We start from the raw sequence: 24989 nt of genomic DNA, 5'->3' as shown, positions 1-24989 counted from the left end.
AAACTAGGGGTCATGTATTTCCTTGTCAGGCAATCTGAAATTTTGGTTATGTAATGATACATGATCAGGTTTTGTTACCATTTTAATTCTAGACAAAGTTTTCATATGAAACCGGCTAAATTCTTTAAAATTACTGGAGTGATGACTGCTTTGGGCTATTTACAATATTTGTCATTATACAAGTACAAGGAATACTTGCAGTGGGATTTTTCAAATTACAAAGGCTAACTTGTAGAGGCAAAACAACATATCACAAGTACATTAATAGAAATAGGATAAGGTATTGTCTTAAAGACAGATGATTTCTTTACAGTTCACATAAAAGCAATGTTTTGTTCATTTGATATCCAAATAATAGTCAATGTTAAAACAAAAACCACAGCCTGAAATTAATAGAAAAAAAATGCAACTATTTCTAGTAAAGATGCAACTATTTCTGGTGTAATAACAAAACTGAAATTCACAGGACTCTAACTGGTTTTGACCACAAATTGTAAGTTGGTTGCCTTTCCCTATGAAAATTTATTTTAGAAGAGTGTATGAGAGAAAGTTGCCAGATAACCTTGGGCTGATAGGTCAGTCTGACCATTATCAGAGGCAGAAATGCCCTGTTACAAAGAATCTTGTCGAAAGATGTGGTAAGATGCAAAATTTAAAAACAGCAGCTATAAAATACAAGTGAGACAGAATAAGTGAGAAATTTTCTGTAAGCAGATAATTTATGGATGTATATGTATGTGAGTATACACTAAACCCACACACATTTATGTACATGAAGAGTATATATGAAGAAAACAGAATGACATTTAATAATGGTATTCAAAGAATTTTTCTCCTCTCGCTTTTTTTCTGATTTGCCCTTTAAGGTCATTTTCAGTCATTTTTGGTGCATAAGGGTCAGCCATTTGACAATTCAGGGTTTCTGAATTGTATGGCAATATTTTTAGAATGCTTGCTACTGCATAAAACCAAAATGTTAATGGCTTCACTAAGTCAAATTAAATTTTAATGGCCATGGTTTAATTTTTCTTTTAGCCTGTTCACATCCTTTAAGTAGCGTTAAGTGTGGTTCAGTTGTCTTCTAATATCATAGCTGACCTGAATAGCCTTTTAGATGAAGCAGATTTGATATTTTTTAAATAAATGAAGATCTCTTTTTATTGGTTAAATGCTGATATTCACAGCTCATTTAATCCGTTTGTTGAGATGCAGTGTCAAAGAAACAGCAGTGTTTTGTGCAGTGCTGGTGAATAATGTGTATAGATGAGACAAAAAAAACCCCACAGCATCTGTTTTGTAGGTGAATGGAATCTAAGGAAGAAGAACTCAAAAAGATCTATTTAAGATTTTAAGAAAGGTGCATGACTGAGAAATGAAGAAAATAATTTGCCAAGAAGTTACACATCGAAAACATTTTAGGAAATTGTGAGAAAAATAGTGACCTAAGAATGCAGATGCCCCTCATAAATTTATTCTGATATCTTGCAGATAATCTAATCTCTAAATAGTAGATGGATGTCTCATGTTTTTTAAATCTGTTCATTCTATATTAATGTAATACACTTTAAGTTAATATTTTCTTGGATTATTTTGGTGTTTACAATGTAGTATGCCTTTTACTTCTACATAAATTAATAGAAATTGTTAGAAATCTACTACAATTAATACAAAAGCATCTCTGATGTTTCCACAGTTCTTTTTGATGTTTGTTCTCATTTTTGGATGAAAGTTTCTCAGAACCTTCACTGTATAACAGAGATGGACTACTGTGGTGAAACCTTCACTCTGTATGGAGGCAGGCGTGGGGAGGGACGCTTCTGGGTTTACTGCTCAGCATGGGGTGCCACAAAAGAATCTGGGGTGTCTGTTATGTAGAAGATCTGGGTTGAGGATGATCTGGACTGTAGATGTACTTTTTCCAGTGGCTTTTGTTATCAAAGTGGAAGAGAATGGGATTGTCATTAAAGAATTCAGCACTAACTTCACTTTTGCCAGTTTAGTTGCTTGTGTGAGTGTCAGATTATAAACCTGCCCATGAATAACTTGCTTTCTCCTGATGTCAAGTCCTAGCTCTGGGACAGATACCAGTCTGTCGTGACGGCTGGCTCATAAGACTTGCCCAGGTGGAAGGAAGCAGTGACAGCTTTCAGTATGAATAACGGTACTCCCAGCTCCAAATTCCAGTGGCTTGTGCAGTGGCACTCTAAGATAATATACCATTAGAATTCTAAAATGTTAAAACAGATTTTGCATTATTTTTGCTTTGGCAAACTTGTCTAGGAAATGGTGTGTGTTTGCAAAAGTTATAAAGGGGGGTTATAATGCAACTATTTATAATCCCATCATATCAATGAAATATACTTAATAACTCATATTCTACTGACCATTCCCATTTTTAAAAATTTAGCAATAAAAATTGTGATTTATCTTATGCAAAATTATCTGAAAATTATTCATTCAGCATTTTAGAACAATTAACATAGGCAATACTGGTTACTATTAACATTATGAAAGTTAAACATGTGTTACTAAGTTCTGGTATGACTTATATTGAAAACACTTCCCTGTTTTTGTTTTGAAGGGGAAATGCTCTGCTTTTCTTTGAACACAGTTCTTCCAATATACAAATATGTCATTTTTTAGTGAGCATAAACTACATATTAAATAATCTTACAAAAAGTCTTTTTGCACAGGACACAGGTGTTGGTGCTGATACAGTTTGAACAGGATACCATTTCATCCAAAAAAATCACATCTAGCCCTGTGGCCCCAGGCATTATTATAACATAGAATCTGGGGCTGGGGCAGGTTGCATGATACAGAGCATGTACTAAAATTGATTTATTGGTGTAATTTTATAAGGTGGAAAATCTGCTTCCTACACTAAAGGTGAACTATTGCTCTTTGAATGTTTTGGTAATTTGGGTGTAGATTAGTATGATATGTCACGAGGGAATTAAAGCTGTTCTGATTAAAAGGAAGTTGTACAAATAATTGATATCTAACATTAACGTGTACAGAGATGTATTCACAGACTGAATGAGCTTCATTTTCAAAATCTGTAGAGAGAATGACAAGTAATTCTTTAAAAGAACATCTCAGGCAAGATCGATGATGATAACCTTAGAACTACTCTGTAGTAGAGTCATGTTATATGTGCTGCAGTTAATTTGAAGTGGATTAAATAGGGCTCATGTAGTCTGCATTCTTTTTCATGCTACTGATATTAGATATAACAGGAATATGATAAAGAGAGAATATGAAATTCTAATTTTCAGTAAGTTTTGAATTTTATCACATGCTTCACTGTGTAAGAAAGTCTAAATTCAGTGAAGATTTGATTAACATTTTGGAATTCTGTTTTAGTGGCTTTTTATTAATGTTTGGGTTGTTGGGTTTTTTTTAAATACTAGAGGACAGGAGAATTTGTATACTACTATTTGGGAAGAGGTTTGGTAAAAGAGAATGTTGACAATGTGAGTATTGCAAGCCAAAATGTATCAGTGGTGTTAAAGAACAGCTCTATACCTAGAAACTAGGATAGTTAATGAAGTAGATCATATGTCTATATTTGGAAAATATCTGCCAAAATGTTTATAAGTGTTGTTCGTTTTCTGTGAAAATTTTCAATTCTTCATTGAAGAATGGGACAGAAATGTCATTCTGTTGCCTGGTAGGAGCTGTAATTCAAGTGATTTTTATTTCTTCAGTAAAATGAGTTCCTTACCCAGAATTTCTCTTTCATGACGAGTCTCAGCTATAGTAGTTTCATACTATATTGTGTCACTTCACCTAAAGATAAGGGGGTGTGCTTTATAGAAGAGGTAGTCAGAGGCACAGAAACCTCTTTGAAGTGTTACAATGCCTTTTCAAGATCACTGAAATGTTTTGATTCCGGTTTTAGTGAAGAAATTGAAATGACAACTTGGATTAAAACATTTCTTATTTATATTTAACTGTCTACACAACCCCTTCTTCTTTCTCTCATCTTCCTGACCAACACTGCTAAATCCTACTTGTAAATAATAGGTTGAGTGATTAGAGAGAGAATAAACTAAACTATAATTATCACTTTGAATTTGTAGCCAAATCAAGCACCAGCAAATTTTTTCCAGTCATTAGTGGGCTGTTTTTTTAAAGTGGTTGGGTTTTTTTGTCTTTTACATGGATATTCTGGAGAAGCATCATATTTTGAAGAACTGCACTGAAAAGTCACAATAGTCAGGGTGTCTCTTATAAACATTTGACATGAAGACAGCTAATGTCATGCATTGACTTCTGAAATGCTCAGTCAGTGAATTTAAACAGACTGATTTTAATACTCAGGCAAGGAAATATGTTGAAGTAGGATATTTAAAATATACTGTTTGAAAAGTATTTGCTGTAAATGGATGAGCACTAACAGTTTTATGGACTGTCTCACAAATAAACAGCTATAGAGTAAAATACATTCATGATAGTACATAAAACTGTTAAGTAAAAAATCTTCTAAAAGTTGTAAGGCATTAGGTACAAGAAGGACTATTCAGATAGTAGAATATAGCCAGGGAAAGATGAAGTAGCAAGGTAAAAGGAAAGAGACAGGAGATTTCAGGTAAGGTGGTAAGATAAAAGGAAAACAAAGAACAAGAGGTCAAATCAAAGATGTACATGGCTTTGATAAGATAGGGATACCTAGACTTTAGTAAAGCCTTTGACATCATTTCCTACAGCATTCTTCTGGAGAAACTGGTGGCTCATGGCTTGGATGGAGGTTGTGTTTGCTGGGTAAAAAAACAGCTGGATGGCAGAGCCCGAAGAGTGGTGGTGAATGGAGTTAAATCCAGTCAGCGACTGGTCACAGGTCATGATCCCCAGCACTCAATATTGGGTCTGGTTCTATTTAATATTTTTACCACTGATCTGGACAAGGGGATTGAGTGCACCCTCAGTAAGTTTGCAGACAACACTGAGTTGGGTGGCAATTGGGTAGGAAAGCTCTATAGAGGAATCTGGACAGGCTGGAGTGATGGACCAAAACCAATTGTATGAGGATCAACAAGAAGTTCTGGGTCCTGCACTTCAGTCACAACAACTCCACACAATGCTACAGGCTTGGGGATGAGTGCCCAAGAAGCTGCCGGATGGAAAAGGACCTGGGGGTGTTGGTCAACAGCTGGCTGAATAGGAGCTGGCAGTGTGGCCAAGAAGGCCAACAGTATCCTGGCTCGTATCAGAAACGGTATGGCCAGCAGGACAAGGGGAAGGGATTGTCCCCCTGTACTCAGCACTGGTGAGGCCACACCCCAAATCCTGAGTTCAGTTTGGGGCCCCTCGCTACAAGAGGGACATTGAGGTGCTGGAGGGTGTCCAGAGAAGGGCAATGAAGCTGGTGAAGGGCCTGGAGCACAAGTCTCATAAGAAGTGGTGAAGGGAATTTCCTTAGAAAAGGAGGTTCAGAGGGGACCTTCTCGCTCTCTACAGCTGCCTGAAAGGAGGTTGTAGCAAGGTGGGTGTCAGTTTCCCAAGTAACAAGCAGTAGGACACAAGGAAATGGCCTCAAATTACACCAGAGGGTATTAGGAAAAATTTCTTCATGGAAAGGGTGGTCAAGCATTGGAATAGGCTGCCCAGGGAAGTGATGAAGTTGCCATCTGTGGAGGTATTTAAAAGACATGTAGGTGTGACACTTAGGGACATGGTTTAACGGTGGATGGTTGGACTCGATGTTAAAAACACTTTTCCAACCTAAATGATTCTATAGTTTGTTAGAGAGTTCTGTTCCTTACATTTTATCTATAAAATAATTTAATTGGGGTTCACCTGCTAACAGGAGGATGCTCTACAAAATCCAAGCCACTCAAGGTGTGAATGGAATGAAGAAAGCAGATAGTAACACTGTCTTTGTAGCACTGAGACCTACAGAAGACAGTGTTCTTGTCTAAAGGAAAATTGAATCAAAGGTCTGCATAAAGAACAAAGCTCTGCTGGCAGTCTTAGACTAAGTTCCCTGCTCACTCACTTGAATTTTTACAGTGAACTGTGTCATCTTTCCAGGATTGGGCTGACGCGGGTGTTTCAGAACTACGCTTGCATACCCCTCGTACAAGTAAGGTAGTTGGGAATTTTAAGGAAGCATAATCCAGAGCAAACAAGATTGCTGTCTTTAAGGCAGCTTTAATGAGCTGAGGATAGGGTCTGATTATCATTAAGAGATTTAATTAATGTTTTAAGAAATAATAGTGTTAATGATCCTTACCCAGCTTTCCATCAGAAATATATATGCACCAGAAAACAAGTGTGTATTTGTTATTTTGTTTCAGACAATTGTATTTAAGCATCTCTACTCATGAGCTCCAACGCCTGTCACTAAGCAATTCAGGACAGAAGTAGAAATAATTAATTACATTTTGTCTTGTTTGCTGTCCTTCCTGAATGTGTGTTGCTTCCTTTGAGAGCTTTCTGATGCCTCAAATGTTTTTAAGTATATTTCTTACTATTCATATACCAAGTAATTTTGTTTGTTAGTATGTTTTACTCATAAGTGTTTCAGGGCATTTATGCCAGAGATGAAGTTGTTCTGAAGATTTTGCCTTCTATTAGTGAGCAGTTAGTAAGGTGAACAATATTATCCTGTGGTTCATTGTTTGCAAAAGAGATTTTCTAGGCTCAGATGCCAGACAGTTCAGGGTTTGCAGGATCAAATGCCTGTTGTTTAGAGAGAGAGATTAAAACCCAGTTCTAATCATAATATGTAATATACTGCATCACATTTACCATGGTTTTTGTCCTAGAAAACAGGATATTTACAGCAGAGTTTGCTCATTGCCGATTTACTCTTTAGCAGAAGTCAAAGTTTATTATGGGCTAGTTAGTTGCTGTAGACTGTTGACAGCGCAAGCAAAAAATGACTTTTTCCTGGCAGATAATCATGAGAAAAGCTGCAAGCATCGGTGACCTTGTATTATGCTTAGAGCAACCACAGGGTACGTTTTGCAGATCCCTGTGAGCAAGAGTAAACATAACATTTTAATTAAGTGTGGCTTGATTGTGCTAGTGGTGTGGGGACAAGATAATGAAGAGGTAACTGCTGGCTAAACTTATTTTATTATGATAGGATTCAGACAGAACATTTTCTACATGTCAGATAACAAGGAAAAGACTAAAAAGGTTAAAAATAGATCATGTAGGAAATGCCTGAATTACAAGATGTAGCCAGAAACAGTCACTGTAGTTGCTTTCATTTTGGGAATGGTGGAATGTATTATGGATTGTTACTGTGCCGTGGAAGAGCTGGATGGAAAAGTTTCAGGCAACCTTTTTGAAGAATGGAAAATCGGCATTAAATAGAGACCAGCAAAACCTGATAAGATAGAATCTGTTATAATTATCGGCCATGCTAGCTGTTCTGTGATACTACTAGGGGCTATCTTGGAGAAGAAAAAGGGAAAAAAAAAAGGTAAAACCTTATGATTGCTTCTTCTCATATAAGTTTATAATTAAATTTATAAATATATACAATTAAAAATAAAAAATAAATTAAAAGAAACAAAATTATAATAAAAATTATAATTAAAGACAAGTTTATAAACTCACATTAGTTCATAAACTTTTAGACTCAGTTATATTAATAATTAGAGACTGCAGAAAACTTTGCTTTCCTTTTTTCCTTTGGCATATCTCACCCCTAGACACAGTTCTAGTGGGTAAACCCAGCAAACATTCCTGGTTATACGATGCAGTTGCAGAGGCTATTGTGTGCAGTTGCACCTAGTTTGTCTGTATTAGTAACAATGCCCTCACGGAACGCTGTTGCTTATGAAATGTCTTGATGTTGATATTATATTATACATTTGTATCACTGCCATAAATAATACTACATCTGGACTTAGTAAAAATAGATTATATCACCTCTATTCAAACTTCATAAATGAAATGTGAACAACTGATTGGTACGTTTTAGCTGAAAGGTCAGTGGGAGCCTTGGCATTTCTGCTGAGTCACGACAAAACAGGGGGGTGCTTTCATCTGATTGTTTGAGTATCTGAACTGGCAAGAAATGGTGACCAGGACGTGCTTCTTCACATTTCATCTAAAGAAATAAAAATTCGTAGCTACAGTGAAGATGCCCTTACATTGTCCCATTACCTGAGTTCACACAACTATGCAGGGGTTGAAAAAGTCAAGACTATATTCAGGGAAAAAAAAATCAAAACAAGAGTTTAGAGAAATATAAATAGACTGGTTCTTTGAGAGAATGAAAACATATGGCTCGAGCTTTACAATATCTGGATCGGGAAAAAGGGCACAGAGAGAACACCTAAAAGTTGCTCTCGGAGTATCTCCTTGCCATGGTTTGGAAATTAAGAAAGTTGGTTAATAATAATCAGAAGTTATTAATTTAGGATTAAATCAACTAATCCAACTTCATGAGCTCCTTAGTCTGATTGAGGATCATGTCTTGAAGCAGAGCAAAGGAATTTTATAAAAGACAGTAACAAGATTTTGCTATGGAGAGATTTGCTTAAGGCAGAAGATAGATTTAATGACAGTCTACACTTTAAAAGGCTTTTCTGTTATGCTTACACTTGTAGAATATATTGGCAGCTTTTCTCTGTGGAGATGCAGCGTTCCTTTGCTAGTATAGTTTAAATGATTGTCTCAAATGGATAACCTAAATTGGCCCAAAGGGTGTAACTTTCAGCTCCAGGGAACTGCTGGCTAACTGTGATTTCACACAGCACAGCTATCTTGGCAAAACACTGATGTAGACCGTGTGGACAAGCTTTGAATCTCAATTGACGTTTTAAATCTGATCACAAACCAGACATGGTTGTTGTATCCCATAATGCTAGTGTAAAAATATGTTAATTTTAATAGTAAATACTATTTTCTCTGTAAAATTCTAGTTTTCTAAATTATCCCATAGGTTAAAAGTAAAGTCCCCTTCTCTTAGACAAAAATACTAGATCACACAATCCAAATTAGATTTCAAAAGAGAGCAATTTTGTTTTCTCTAGATTATGCTTCTGTAAAATTCCCAACTACCTTACTTGCAGTAGGGGTAGTATGTAGTTATGTAGTTATGGAAAATCCATATGTCAGCCCAATCCTGGAAAGACTACACAGTTCACTCTAAAAATCAGAGTGAGCAATGTCATTAAAACTAAACAGATTGTAGGTACGCTTGAAGTTTAAACTGTGCATATTTTTTCTAGAAATACTTGAGTAGAAATTGAATGTCTTGGTAGAAAGACTAGACTCAAACTCACCATCCTGCAGCTGTATGCTAGCAATCACGCAACTGTTTAATCTGAAATTAGCAGATATCATATTCCATTAGGTGGAATAAATGAATAAAATATCTTAAAGCAATCACAACTGAAGTAGATTTATACATAGTGCCACAATGTCAGAAAGTTCAACTTCATAAATCAGCTTCTCATGTGTTTGTGACTACCTGCACTCCTCAGTCATCATACCACCAGCTCAAACAAAAGTCTTAATCCTATTCTATGTTAGAATTCTGGAATGTCATTTTTTTGGGGGGTGGGGTGAGTGGGTTTTTTTGGTGTTTGGTTTGTGGTTGTGTTTGATTTTTTTTTTTCCAGTGGAGGCAAGCAGTCTATTTCTCAGTTCAAAGAATTTTAATAGAAAACCTGTCATGTTTATATAACTTCCAGTACAGCTGAGCAGGAAGCAAACAGAAACCTTTATTTTTATGGTAGGTTGATTCTACAGATTGTCCCATCACTGCCAAGTAAGTGAAACCCAGGCTGAACATCTAATATTCAGATGTTCTGAAAAGGCACTTTTCCTTTCCTGCATGAACATTAATATTGTCTTTTAAATTGTTTAAAGTGAGTGTTTTGATTTTTGGAAATGCCAAAGTAGACATGCATGAAAAAGATATTTTGAGGGAGGTTTCTGTCACAAAGGGATATGGCAAAGGAATAATTCATTTGACGATCTCAAGAGAATTAGCTAGAGACAGTTAAAATGGACTGGGATTGAATGCACTTTTTCAGTCTACCACCAGGAAGCTTCAATACAGCAAAAAATATTTCTATAAAGATATTTGTTAATTTCACTATAGTGTCAGTATAGAAAAATATCTTTTTCTTTCTTCTTTCGAAATATATCTTAAATATTAGGATATATATCTATTAATGAGATTCTGAGTAAGTAGAATAGGAATATGATACTGAACCAAACAATTCTCTCTTGGACAATAAAAATCTAAACTAGTAAATGGAAACTGCTTCAATTGCAGTTCAGTTGTGAAATACTTTTCTTTCTATTAAAAAAAAGTGTGACAAATAGCTTCATTAAAGCATTTTTAAAAATATACAGCTTTCATAATTAATAATACAGCTTTGTCTACTTATTTAAGTAAATAATTTGCTGCTGACCTTTCTGTTTTCTCTGCTGCATTTTTAATGTCATTGAAGAGATCACTAGGTTATTGTTCTAGCAATATATAACTCGCTTAGCTGAGGTTTTGCTTTGCAACTAATGCTGTTGGCAACGTGGTACCCGAGTAGATTGTGTATCAGCTGAGATGGAATCAAAAAGCTGGAAAGCTTTCTGGCTTACAAATCCAAAACATCAATGCATCTCAACCATTCAGTTCTACCTTTAGGCAGTTGGAGTACATGTATAATCTACAGCCAGCTCTTGATTACTCCATCTAAATACCTCATGATGGCAAACTTCATCTCTGGCCGACACCGGCAGAAGGTGGACACAGTGCCTGAATTTTTCTTGGATCAGAGCAAATCTATACAATCCAGATCCAGAAGGGTCCAGCACTCTCCCCATTTGTGCTGTGAAAAGCACTGGTCACCAACGACCTCCAAAGAAGTCAGACATAAGTCCTGAAAATCCTAAACTTCTCCTTTCATAATTTCATATTGATTTATTGTTGGATAGAGGCAGAGGTAGTTTTCTTTACACTTTTGCGTTTTTTTTCCCCCGGTGTTTGTTGTGCTCTTTGAGAGTTTACTGAAACATCTGGCATTTTTGACTGCACTGATCTCTGTTGTATTTTTCATAGGTACAGGTAGGTGAATTTCCTTGTCTCTCAGTTTGTGTAATTTTAAAGTCTTTGTTAAACCTTTGAATTAGGCCAAAAGAAACTAGGTATTTCAGGGTGTCTGAGCAGGTCTAGTCTGAGATGCCTGCTCTTATAAATAACAAAAAAACTCTCTCCAGTCAAGCCTGATTCTCCAGTACTTATTACATATTGTCATATGGTTTTTATTTCCAGAATCATTAAAATTCTGGTAACAAAAGATACTGCACCACTCTCATACAGACTGCTTCTTCAGTGAGAAAGCTTGCTCCGTGTTACCATGGAATGTGCTGACAGAGTTTACACATGCGAAACTACATAGATGTTTTAAGACTGAAGTATCATCTGCATACTCTTACCTTTCAGCTGAATATATGAGATCCCAAACCCACGTCAATACTCACTGAAGTGTGTATCTCTTTCAAACAGTGTTGAAGAGGTTTTGCTTTGCCATTGATTGGCACTCAGCAAAATTTATGTATGCAGGAAACTTCTATGATGTCATTTGAAATGCTTGATTGAAATAGAGTGTAATTTAAAGGATTTGCCAAGACAGCAAAAGCAAAACTTCAGCAGTGTATTTCATGACTTCAAATAAAACTGTGACAGATTGGTATGGTACATTTCATAAGCTTTAAAAGCTGGAAATTATATGGACAGCTTCCAGGTACAGTTGCATTATTTACATGAAATTGAGACAGCACTCTCAGTGATTCATAGCTCAAGCATAGTTTTGTTTTGGTTGGTGGAACAGTGAATTTACTTCAAACATAGAATTCGGAGAGCCTAGAGCTGTTAGTAGCAAAAGGTCATCTTGTCTGCAAGCCAAAAAGGGATAAATATTCAACATCAGGGTATAATTGGTGACAGACACATTCAGGCACTTACATCACGGAAAGCTGGAAGACAATAATGCCATCTAGTCATTACAACTGTTATAATACATAGAGATAACTATACCTTCTGACTAAGAATTAGGTGACTGAATTCTTACATGGCCGTTATCCTATTTTGCTCTCTCAGTAGCAACCAGGCTGGTAGAGCACTAGTTTTATAAAGTTTTAATAGTGTGTAATAAATTTAGTTGAAATTTAATTTTGTAGCTTTTTCACAGAATAATTTTTTTTAACAACTCTGGAGTTAAGGTCAAAGGAAATTAATTTCAGCATGTGAGTAATAGGTGGCCCTCCTTACGATAATACATACTAAAGTAGGTCAATCAGCTTGTAATGTTTTTGTTTGTGGAATAGTGTTTCCTGCTCAAACTTGGTTTTGTCAGATCTTGCAATTATGACTGCTGTTACATTTTTCATAATGTTCCACAGGATAATGTTTTTCTTAGCTGTCGGTGTATAAAAGAATCCTCATGCAGGTTTGTTTTAAACTGAACATGCTTTGAAATAACAATTTGGCTAAAAGTCCACAGAAGCCAATATATAAACACACCGTTCATCATTCATTCCTTTCACAAGGCAGGGAAATGAATCTTTTCAAGGTTTTGCATTATAATATTTTAACCTATTAAATAATTTTTGATGCAGATAATCTAATAGAGCTTTATAAGATCAGTGGATAACTTTAAATTCAGCAATAATGCCGGTCATTTAAGTTCTTCAGTTGAATAACCATTTTCTGATTTATCTTTTCTTCTTGCATTGAAGTAACATCAAATACCTGTTAAAGCAAAGCTTGAAAAAGACATCAGCATGACACAAAGAGGAGTGCTCTGGTGCCTTGTAGGCTGAGAAAGTGTCTAGGTTTCTTTTGGGTCATAAAAGACTCACAATCAAGCATAACATGACATACACTTGGTCTTTGAAAGTGCACTTAATGAGAGACTAAGTGAATGGCATGCATTACTATTTTGAGGCAATGTAGTCACTGAGGGTGAAATTAGATTTTAAATAAGATTTAAGTGGTATTGCACAGGTTTCACACTCGTTCTCTTCACTTCAGTTATTTTCACCTTCAGAGCATAACTCACAGAAATACGTGGAGACATGGTCCCTTCTGTTGCAGCAGGTGATACTTTATCCTGGCTTGATACAAGAAAGATCTTTTAAGTAATGCATTCTCTGCCTTGTCGGGTGTTTCCCTGAAAGTCTCCTTGAACAGCAGCTACTGGTGTGGCATACCCATAGTATCCTGCTTAATAGATGGGAAACCAAAAATGCTTGTTTTGTGTATTCAATATTAAAGCTATATTCCCTTATGCCATATAAGTAAAGTTTCTGCTCCTAAAGGGTAAGGGATTTTTCCATTGCTACTTCATTGCAGAGTTGGATTAACTTTAAAAATAAAATAAATAGCTTCCACAGCTATGGAAAATGAGTTCTGCCCCAGGTGAATTAGAATTAGTGTTACACTGGGCAAGAAAAGTAGCATTTTAATGAGGTGTCCACCCTCAAGCACCTCTTCAAGGGAAGACACCTATGGATCTTTGCCAAATACTTTTGCAGTTCAGCTGGGTTTATGTCAAATTACTTTAGCTGGGTGAAGAAGATGCTATATGCTGTCTTTGGCAATTCAGACCTTTGTAGAAGCCTGACTTATAGCTGCCCAGAACACTGGTTCAGTTTTCACTATGTTTTCATTTTGGAGGCAGTCTAATCTAAAATTATTTTTTTCTTAAATCAGTGGGAAAAGTAATTCTGCAGACAAAGCTACAACAACAATTTATTTATTTATTTACCCACAAATTGCCAAAATAATAAGTCAGAGTATCTCTCAGCTGTATGGTATCTTTTCAGTTAAATACATCATTAATTCAGTTTTAATTTTAATTGTCTTTGCTGGTGGCAGAATTTTTCAGTTAATTTAATTTGATTATTGCTATTTCAGACATTAATCAGCATCCTATTAAACCATCTCACAGATATTAATTATGCCTCAAAATAGCACTTTGATATACAGTCAGGGAAGAATTAATCCTCAAAGGACAAAAATTCCAGAATTTTCTTTGATATGAAATACAAAATTTCAGTCAGTTTGGGTTTAGATTTCCAGAAATACTCGACTCAGTTTTATCAGCTTTTGCAAACCAAGTCCAGTTGGGTGATTGAAATGCTGGGCACTAAAATCAAAGTCCAGCTACAAAATGTTTGTGCAGGTGATTTCCCACACTGGCACTTCTGCTCTCAACAGGTATTTTGTAGTACATCACCACCTATATGGCATTAGAAAGAAAAGAGAATATATTTTGATTCTGGCTGGGAACCACTAATATCAAACTGCCTTTAAACACAGCTAGGATATAATTCAAAAAATAAACCAGGACAGCAGAAATTACCCCAAGCAGCCAGATATTCCCATAGTCATATCAATCTTCCACAGGGCCCTGATCAGATCTTGCTTTATTTTCCTTGTTACTTCAGGCATGTTACTTATTTTTGAAAAGCAGGGACTGACTGTGTATGTGGACCATGTTGGGATTTGTTCACTCAGGGTGAAAAAACAAATGACGCCTGCCATAGATACTTGCAATGTAAGGTAGGGAGGATCCTTCTTAGTTATGTGGTTTTTAATAGCTATTGGCAAAATTATTATATAAGATTTGTAAATATCCATTGCATAAAATAAGCCAGTAATCTCTACAGTTCTCTCATCTTTTTTACCACCCTAGTCCTGCAATGGAAGGCTTCCCTGAGTTTCAGTTCTGGAATCAGAGTGATCTATGACTCCAAACCCTACACCCTTTGAGAAGCTTGGTATGTCTTCATGTAATGAATGGTATAGATGAGCCTTCTGACTACCTAATTTGATTATAAAATGGTGTCTTGCCTCAGGCATTCCCATCAGTGTTACGTCTTTGTCGTTTTTAAGGTGGAGATATAAAGACCATGCACCTAGAGAGCAAGTGAAGCTGGTGGTAGAGTTTGGCATGTTTGAGTGCCCCTGGTTTATTCTGCTGGAATGTTCCCTCTTCCACCCTCCCTCCGCTGACAAAGTAATCACTGTGCAGTGTGAGTCAGGCTTGTGAACACTTGCTTTCTGCCTTCTCTGTGTCAGTGTTTTTGGATTGTTAACTTTGGTTGAGCTGCTTTTGCAGTTCAGTGGGTGTTTATTTTCTTGCTACCTACTCTGTATGTATGTGAACCACCATTGCGTTGACACTGTTGAATCTAAATGTTGTTTTGAAAATGTGGAGCTGACTTGAATATTAAGGAAAACTGCTGTGCTAAAGCTGACAGTGATTTGAAGAACAGCTTATGTGTGGTGTACAGGGTTTAGCTGGTCACTTATGATAGCAATGGACTGGTATAGTATGCTACTGCTTAGGCTGTTAATACTGTTTACAGTGTTGATCAGAATATGTAATTGAGAGTTCCTGAGGAAATAACTTTAAATAAATGCTAGAGCATTTATTGTAATTTGGAAGACACTTTCTGTCACAAACAAGACAATTTTCTAACTTGCTTTTTAGCTATTGCCCAGTTCTTGTTGCAAGTGAAATGAGAATGTTGCAAACACTATCATTTCTTCCATTCAACAAAATCCTTCAGCATGAAATCACTGTTGCAGAAATGCTTGTACACATACGGTTCTGTTCATTTCCTTGGAAAGTGCCTTGTTCTTCCCTGTCCGTGTGCTAACTGTATCCCTAACAAAGTTCAGTGTCCTTTCAGGTCAATAGAGCCACTTACTTGAGGCCCAAGTTTCAGACCTGAAAATAGCTAAGGAGAAAGTGTGCTGAAATAATTCATTTCTGATTAAATTCTGAATTCGGGAAACTCAGGAAAAATATTCTGAGAATTTTACTTATTGGTCTACTTTGCGTTTATGTTTTATTAAACTGCTAGTAACTTATACCTGAATATGGAACATTATGGAAGAAGATTTTGAAAATCTGTAGTATTACAGCCAAAAATTATTCTTGGCTGAACGAAATCTGTGACTACTTTGCAATTAATGGAATTTTTCTCCTCTGGCTATTAAACAGTCTAGGATTTTACTTTCTATGTAATAGCTGTAGCACTGTCACACATCAGTACTTCCAGCTTAAAGATTTTTTTTCTCTTTGTCATGGGGTTTATACAAGAAAAACGTGTAATTCTTCATAGTTTGAGTAGCAGTAACTCAGAATTATTTTAGTATCTGGCTGTGAGAAATTGACCACCTCTTGTTCAAGGTCTTAGCAAAGACTGCTTAATAAGCAAATCCACAAACATGCAGACTGTCTGGGTTTTGGAATAAAAATTTTTGTTCTTCTGAGAAGGGACATGCTGGTGGGGAAACAGGTAGTAGAGGTACCATAATCAGGACATGATTAGGTTATTAGAGATGGAATTACCATGCCGTTTCTATTTGGTCAAACTCAACTGATATCAAATAGTTCTACGTTGCCAGTACAGTGGGAGTTAAATCAGACCCAGTGTAGAGGATACCTCCCTAGAGTAAAAATATGGCATCAATATCAGAGTAGTCAAAGAAATCTTTGAACTATGTATGCATGTGTGTGCGTGTTTGACTATAGCTGTAATAGTATGTTTGACTATGATGCACACTTGAGGCTACTAGAGTTCTCTCTGAGGAACATGCATTTTATGGTACTTATAAATTATTTGTTTACTATATCTATAAGGAATGATTCTGCTACTTATGCAAGCTTTCTCTTTGCTGCTTAAACAAAAGTTTATTGTGCTATATCACAATTTGTCCATTCCTTCAGCTGTGTGTAATCTTCTGCAACGTTTAATCCCTTTTCCATTTCCACACAATCATCACTTCAGCAATTGCATTTGGTCTTCCTAGATGTTTATGCATATTGCTCATCTATATTCAAGGAGATATTCAAATGGCCTCACATATTTTCAAATCACTTGGGGATGTCTGTCTAGAAGCTGTCCTTCCTGCATTTCCCAAAAGAAGAATGCAGAGATGATGATGCTTAATTTAACATGTAATGAATTCCCATATTCCTTTCCACAAATAAAGGACTTGTCATTTTTTTTTAATACTGGCTTTCAGCATCCAGCTTGCTACACAAATGAATTTCAGCTGGATTGCTTTTAATCTGAGCTCTTTGGAAGGAAGAGTTACAACCTCTGATATTTTGTGCACATTCTCCATATGCTATCTAAGGTTTGCTCTGTGTAGTTCTGGTCTGAGGCTACTTTTACCGATTTTCCTAGTTTTCTGTATTAAAATGCAGCTATCCAATGAAATGGTCAGTTTAAAAATCTTACCAGTTTTATGGTGAATATTGGTTGCATAGCAATTCCTGATGGCTTGATTTTTTTTGCTCTTTCCTGATAGCAGTCATTCTCAGGAAGCTATTTCACAGCTATGGTTTTTTTCTTATTTAATGTAAAGGCAATTTTACCCAACTGTATGGGAAAAATATCCATTAGCATCTGAATATTAATATAATCATAAACGTACTGTTTTAGTAAATACAATCTGGTTTCAACAAACAGACTCAGAAATATCCAATGTTTAAGACATATGCCTTCCTCCACAATCAATATTTTCCCACAATTTTAACAGGAATAAAAGGTTCAGTCAAATAGAAAGAAGCCTGAAATGTCTATGCCAAATCTTTTTCTGTTCTTCATTATTTGTCCCCACTTTATTATGTTATAGTTTGTGGCAGTCAAATGAGTGTATGATTTGAAGATTAATAATTTAATTAATTATAGGCAATTAATTTGCTTCATTCCAGGAACCCCACATAAATTTAGGCTTCTTTATTATTTAATATATTTGATCAGATATTGGAAATGAGTGCCTGTTAGTTGTTAGTCTTCCATGTTCTTAAATATTTATATGCTTGACTTCATGCAAGTGATTAATGCCTCCTATACCAGTGGTGGTGTTCTCATGTGTGAAGTTCAGTACATCTGTGTAAACACTGAAAGATTTAGCACACACGCAACCTTATTCCATATTTATAATGCCATCATTATGCCAATGAGAATATTGTCTGAATAAAAGGATAGGATTTACTTAATAAATGGAGGCTTGGCTATAGAATGAAAAAAAAAAAATTATTTGGAAATTTTCCATCTGAGTTTTGACAAACAAATACAAGTTGGCCAGCTTGTCTTTAGCCCAGGCTCTGAGAGCGCAGAGCCAGTGGGCCACAGTCATCTCTGATGATCTTTCCGAGCAGCTATTGAAAACCTTTTTCTTCTTCTGAATATTAAGTGCTTTCTTTCCCCAAAAGAGTGTTCAAGTGCCCTTCTTAAGATGATTTTGAGAATTGATTGAATTACAGAATATGGCAGTTGTGAAGAAAAGGTATTTCAGCTTGCCCTGGATACCTGATGCTAAATTCGATTCCTGGTCCAAACTTTCTAGCCAATGAAGCAAAGTTCACTTTGCATTTCTGATCAGAACTCAACCTGAGAACTGCTTTCACACGTAAGTGCAGTCAGAGTTTTGCTGGAGAAGGATTTGTAAAAACTATTGTAGTCCTACTTTGACTGAAGTGTGAACCTCTGAAAACATGAAAATACAGTCTGTAAAGTAAAACATCACATATTTTTATTACATTGTCAAATCCAATAAAATTATCAAATACCTAAATAAACGAAAGACCAATCTAGTACAGTGTTGAGATTTTAGTCAGAAGTACTTTTTGTGATCATCTAGTACTGCAGGTAGGCTGTTCAGTTAATCACTTTAATGGTTTGAAGGACTTCACAGAAGACTTTTATCCAGGGATTTATCCTATTCATTCTGGTTTATTCCACAGCAGGGTAACAGTTAGATTGTCAAATAAGAAAAAACTTTTACGTGTATCAGAATATGACTCTAGGAACTTGAAAACTAACATGTACGTTTTAAAGAGCTGTTGGGGAGACAGAAGAAATGAGGTGCACTCCAGAAAAAAAATAAAATATCTAATACAGAGCCTGTAAAATCAAGCTAAGAAAGAATTCCAGGGAAACAAACAAAAAAAGCTACATCTATGTGTTCCTCATTATCATTCCCATGGTCTCTGAATGCAAAGCAGTCAAGAGTGAGAAAGAAGTGCATAAAATACTTTAAAAAATAAATTATCCATCCATATTGTGAAAAAAGGAAGGAATCGTATTGCAGGGCAAAATTATAAAGACCTGAAAGAAAAGTGGAGACAGAGGAAGCCTGTGAAGAAAAACTGCAATACAGCGAGCTTAGCTGGAAAATACAGGGCACTGTGTACGTACTGTGAGCAACGGCAGACTTAAACATCTGACTGTTGCTGAAGAAAGAGGCTGCTTTTGGAAAAGGGCCCTCACGGTTGAAGGGAGCTGATAGAGAAGATGGTGGTGAACAAATCTAGAACTTAGACCGTGCCATTTTGAAGGAGAAACACCTTTCTTTAGTTAGCAGATGAAGTCCAGCATACTTTGGCAACACTAAGAAGTGAGTATTATTTCTATGCACAATACAAAGTCAATGGTAACAATAAATCATTCCTATGACAGATCTATCCAAAGGCATTGTGCTGTCTGTGATTTTACTTTGATGGTTTTATTCCCTAGTAATATGACCGAGGAGGAGATGCAGTTAGTCTTATAAACATAGGCTGTTGGTGTTCGCTTTGTATTTCATGCACTTCAAGGGCTGGCAAGGTTAATTAAGTAAGCTTACAGTTTTACCTAATGCAAACACACACGTGGAAATACAGTATCATCTTATGCATCCACTGGAACTCTTTCTAAGTTTTCCTAGATTGCTAGGAAATCCAAAGATTGCTAAATGGTTTTCAGGGTTTTGACACATAACTCATTGCTGCAAAAAAGTGGTTTAAATTCCTCCGTCAGTGAAGTTTTTGAGTGGTAGAAAAATGTCAGTCCATCTTTGCTCAATTAAAGTCAGTTTATCAGAATTGTCATTGATATGGCTTAGACATTATATAATATATGGGGTTTCAAAATACTGTCCGCACATACTACTCTAAAATGTCTAATCGTGCAGATGTTGCCCTTGTAGATTAAGACAATGTGATTATCTTTTGTCATACATTCATATATTTATGTTTTAGCCATAGTGATAGTTATGTTTGATGACTTGGAATCTAGATTTTTGTAGTAAAACATCAACAGCAAAAAAAGAACATTCCAACAACCTTAAAGATGATTAACTGACTAGTAAGAAATACCAGCTTTATACAAGTTTAGCCAGCCAAGAATTGAACACAGTTAATTAACCGTACTCTGTCTTTTTTAGTCTTCAGACTTGAATGGATTGTTAGCACAAAACCTAAGCTGCAATTTCAGTTCTGCAAGGTGCTGGTTTTCTTATGGCTCCAGCCCAACACAGATTTAGGTTTAGATCTAAAGGAAAAAGAAAGAAAGATGTAAGTGGATCTGAATAGCAAATGTAAAACTTGAATCCATGTCCTTTCCTGTTCAAAGCCTCAGAAACCTGAAATCCCCAGTCATGTCCCTGATTGCTCTGCTCCTAGGGGCATCTATGCTTTTGCTTCATAACAGCCTCAGCATTTCCAGCTACAAGCAATTAATTTCCCAGATCCTGCTTATGCCCAGGTGGAATCTAGAAACTAGACAGATTATCAGTCTCATCTCATATGAGTCCTAGAAAATAGACAAGCTCTGAGCAACTATCATACACATTAAGAGGATGTATATTTTTTTTTCTAAAATGTCATTGCAGCTGTTTTTATTTTTAAAATCGTACTCAAATTTTATATAAAAGCCTTGTGATTGAGTACGTAGACAGTGGCGTACCAGAATCAAATCCTTACATCTCCCAGCATCCATTGGTGTGCTAAAGTCACTAGCCTGGGTAGATTTATGGCACTCTGCGGTATATAATGGTAGATTTGTAGAGCCAGGAAGAAGGAGTATGATGTAGCATGCTGACTAGAATGCCCATTTAGAGAGAAGCCTTAAGACTCTGCGCCCTGCACCCAGCACTGGCTCTGTATTTTGTATTTAACAGCCAGCAGATGACAAATAACTTGGCTGCGAAAACATCAAACAGTGTTCTCCTTCCTGACTGAGTGGTTTTAATCCAATAGCTAATAACAAGTAAATAACCCATGGACACTGGCATGGACCCAAAGGCTATCTCTGAACTCTGTTCCTAGAACTGTACCCCAGCAGAAAGCAGGAGAGGAGAATGAGGAGATGCCTCCTGTGAAGCAGGATCATTGCCAATATTTCTGACTGATAAAAATAAGGCAATAAAACAGGGGTCCTCAAGCTTTTTAACCAGGGGGCCAGCGCGCGGATGAAGTGGCAGGCAGTCATCTGCGGCTGCTTGGTTTTCCTCCCAACCCCCGGCAGGGGGGGGGGCGGGGGGTGTCTGTAAATACCGGGGGCCAGACTGAGGACCCTGGGGGGCCGTATCCAGCCCGTGGGCCATAGTTTGAGGACCCCTGCAATAAAAGGATGAGGATTCTCTGCACCAGTCACTGGGCTACCAAATGCAAGACAAAACCAGGCACTGGTAACATCAATCTGGTATTTGTTTTTCAAACAAAGTGTTTGTTTTCATTTTAAGTGAATGATGCTTAGTTAAGCCCCCTCAGTCTCTAGATCATGGTGGAGCCCATCTGTAGCCCTGTGTAAGGAACCTGCTCTCTTGAAAGTTATGGGGTTTGAAAAAGACTGCAGCCTGCAGCATTCCTCCTGGAAAGCTTCAGGAATGAATTAGAGACTGAAGTTTAATCTCTGAGACACTTAATTAGAGGATGAATTCTGGGGTTTCATATCCAATTTGATATTTAAATGTTCTAAAAACTAAATGTTCCAGTAACAGCCTGACTGATTCAGTCAAAAATTAATCCAATGTGAATTAGTGCAAAGAGAAACTGAAACACAACCATGACAATAACAATGATTTTATATTGTGTGCTTTTACATGACATTTAAACACTCTAACTTCACAAATAAAAAGCATTTCAATAAATGCTCTCTGTCTTGGGAAAGAAATGGCCAGTGAAACAACTTGGATTTCTTGGAATTTTATGGCAGGGTTTTGTAGATGTAGTGAAACCTCAAGTATGTATGTGTTGACTACTGGAGGAAGAATCAGGAATCTGCTACTGATTCTAGCAGCTTCCAATTTCTTCTTTTGATTTTTTTTTTAAAATTATTTTAGGCAAGTTTTCTTATGCCACTTTCTGCATCTCTAAGATAGGAACAGTAAATTCCTTCCCTTTGAAAAAACATTTTCAGACATGTAAGTAAAAAGTGCTGTGTAAGAGCTTTGGATTATTATGGTAATTTAAGAGATAATGAATGTCATCCTATAAAATCACTCAGAAAGTGTTACATGGAATACTAAATGTTTTTTAACTTCTTGAGTTTGAATTGCTGTTTGGTTTCTAAGCCTAGACTGATTCTTTGAAACTTCTTTTGAAATCATTTCCACCTGTTTAAGCAGTTTTGACTTTGCTGCAGACATGTCACAATGGTTGTATCATAGTGAGTTACACTGCTTGTCAAATATAAAACCTAGAATTTCATTTCCTTACATTTTGCTGCTAATGCTGTTCAACTGTCCATCAGTTAGATGGTTTTCTGTCATGCAAATGGCAGTTGACATGTCTGCTAATCGCTTCTGTTCCTACAAATTTCCAAGTTTAAGAAATCAGATTCAGTTTTAGGCACTCTTTTAAGAGAATGTACTGTTTCATGAAATACAAAAGATTTATTTTTTTTCTATAGTTCCCATTTTCACTGCCTATATAACAGTGTACAAATTCCCTGAATACTGGACAGTGACTGAATTCTGGACCTGAGCTATAACACCAGGTACCCTTATGAACATGACATGAAAAAGATTTGGAGATGTGCTACATTTAGGTGCCACTACTCCAGATTTCAGGTGCTTACTCTACCTGCTGCATACTGCACCTAGTTGCAGAAGTACCTCTCTCCTCTGCCCTTTTCTTTTTAGGCACAGCCTGATTAAAGCTAATAAATAGATGTGTATGCAGTCCCTCTTGCAGTATTTGGACCAAAATGAAAACCTTTTATTGGCCCACAATTCTCAGATGAATTGCACTCTAAGATAAATTTTCAGATGTTCTCAAACATTTTGTTACTCTGAAGGGAAACATCCTGATAGCATGCTTTTGCCTGTTTGCTGCATATTCACCTGATTTAGGTTTAACACGTTTGGTAAGTGGATGAAAGGCAAGCTGAATGCTGAGACTTAAATGAAGAAAAAGCAAGAGGTTATGACATCATTTTTCATTAAGAACATTTACAATTAAACTTTGTACATATGGATTTGTGAAATCCTTAGTGGGTGCAATCAACAAGCTTTAGTCACATTAAGGCTGAAATGTTCTCGAAAAATACCCAAACTCAATCACTACAAAAATTATTGTTATATTTTAAAAGAGAAGAAATGTAAAATACTCAGAGATTTTATGTTTGCCATTAAAAGAAATGATAAAATTATTCATAATCACAGATTTTTTTCATTAAATTATCCTTCAAAAGCTAGAGAAGAATATTTAAGCCTGCAGTAGTCACACTGGCAAGTTTATCCGCTTTTACTGCAGTGGATTCATAATATGTACTACGGTATTTTGATGATTTTTTTTTTTTTTTTTAATCCAGAGATGGCTGAAACGTTTTCTGGGACTTAAGGGGAAGAAAGACAGAGATTTAACATCAGTGAATGCATCTGCAGTATCTAGTTGAACAACAGAGAAAATACATCAAAAAGCTTAAATTATTGCTTAACAAAAGAACACTGATGGACCTGATAAAAGAAATAGAAGATTCCATTTTGATTATGTTTAAAGAAACATTGCTATCACTTTATGCTGCAAACTCTTTTTATAATGCAGCAAAACCACTCTCTGAAGGTAGTGTGAAATTCAACAGGAATTTAACTCTTTCATTTTCATGTTGTTTATTGCTTATAGGGGTAAGAACATCGGGCATGATATAGATTTTTTGATCACCAGTCCAGGACCAAGACAAGATGATGAACTTCTGCATAAAGTTGTTGATTTATGGAAAAAGCAGGTATGAACTAAATAATATTTAGCCAAACCCACATATTCTAACAGCACTGAATTAAGCCTATGTAATGCTTAAAGAATGATGACTCCTTTTCACAGATGACTGTAGTATTTTGAAATTGGATATTACTCTATTTGATTATTAATCATGATGATCTAGGTGAATCTTCCAGCTCTGAATTCTGAAGTTGAAGGTTTTATCAGAAGTGCTCTACACACATTCTGTTATAGCTTACCCTAAGAACATGCAGCTAGTCAGAGGTAAGAAATCAAGCTAGGTGGAGTTTTCAGTGACACCGGAAAACTGTTCTTATACTTTGAAACAAAACTGTATTTATTTAATTTCTCCTTGAGACTGGGAGTAGCTTCTCCCAAGGGGAACTACTTCAGGGAGATCCTGCTTTAAGCCCAGTGGCTTTGGGTGACCTCATGGTATTTGGAAGAATGCACACGTTTCACAGAGGAATTGTTCATCAAAGGGTTTGGGTTTTTTTTTCTATTCAGCTTTCTCAGTTTCAAGCAGCTTTAAAGCTGGAAGAGTCTGAACTGTATCAGGTGCAGGCACCTCAAAATATTCCTGTGTCAGAAATATAGTATGTTGGGAATAACAAGCTTTTGTTTCTTCTCCTGCCTTTCTAGCCAGCTGAGATATTTTTCAACATTTGCGACCTGCACTGTTCAGAGGAACTGGGTACATTTCAACAAGTAAAAGGCCAACACTGTCTGAGGTGGATCACCAAATGCCCCACTGCTCAGTCAGCTTGCAGTGCAGATAGCCTGGAGAGAATGTTTTGAATCGATTCTTCAACTGTGTACTATAATTAAGGCATAATAGGTTAACACATGAAAGACAATTAAAACATTGAACCAGACAAAAGCTTATCTAACTGTATAAAGTTATCCATTTTGAGGTGGTCAAAACTTTCAAATGGCTTTAATGGAAAGGCTTCAAACTTGTTTTTTCCTGGTAAAATACAACCTTAGCTGAATTCCTCTCCC

General features: G+C 36.3%; 1 protein-coding gene across 1 annotated transcript in view; it reads left to right on the top strand.

Moving 5' to 3' along the window:
• The window catches only part of DNTT (DNA nucleotidylexotransferase), a 94726-nt gene that overhangs the window by 34290 nt on the left and 35447 nt on the right, over positions 1–24989 (top strand). Inside the window, exon 8 of the mRNA XM_040606752.1 lies at positions 23892–23994. Coding sequence (XP_040462686.1) covers positions 23892–23994 — 103 coding nt within the window. The remainder of the gene's footprint in view (positions 1–23891; positions 23995–24989) is intronic.

The sequence above is a fragment of the Falco naumanni genome, chromosome 9 (assembly GCF_017639655.2).
Source record: "Falco naumanni isolate bFalNau1 chromosome 9, bFalNau1.pat, whole genome shotgun sequence".
Classification (NCBI taxonomy): Eukaryota; Metazoa; Chordata; class Aves; order Falconiformes; family Falconidae; genus Falco; species Falco naumanni.
This window is presented reverse-complemented; position numbering and strand designations above follow the sequence as displayed.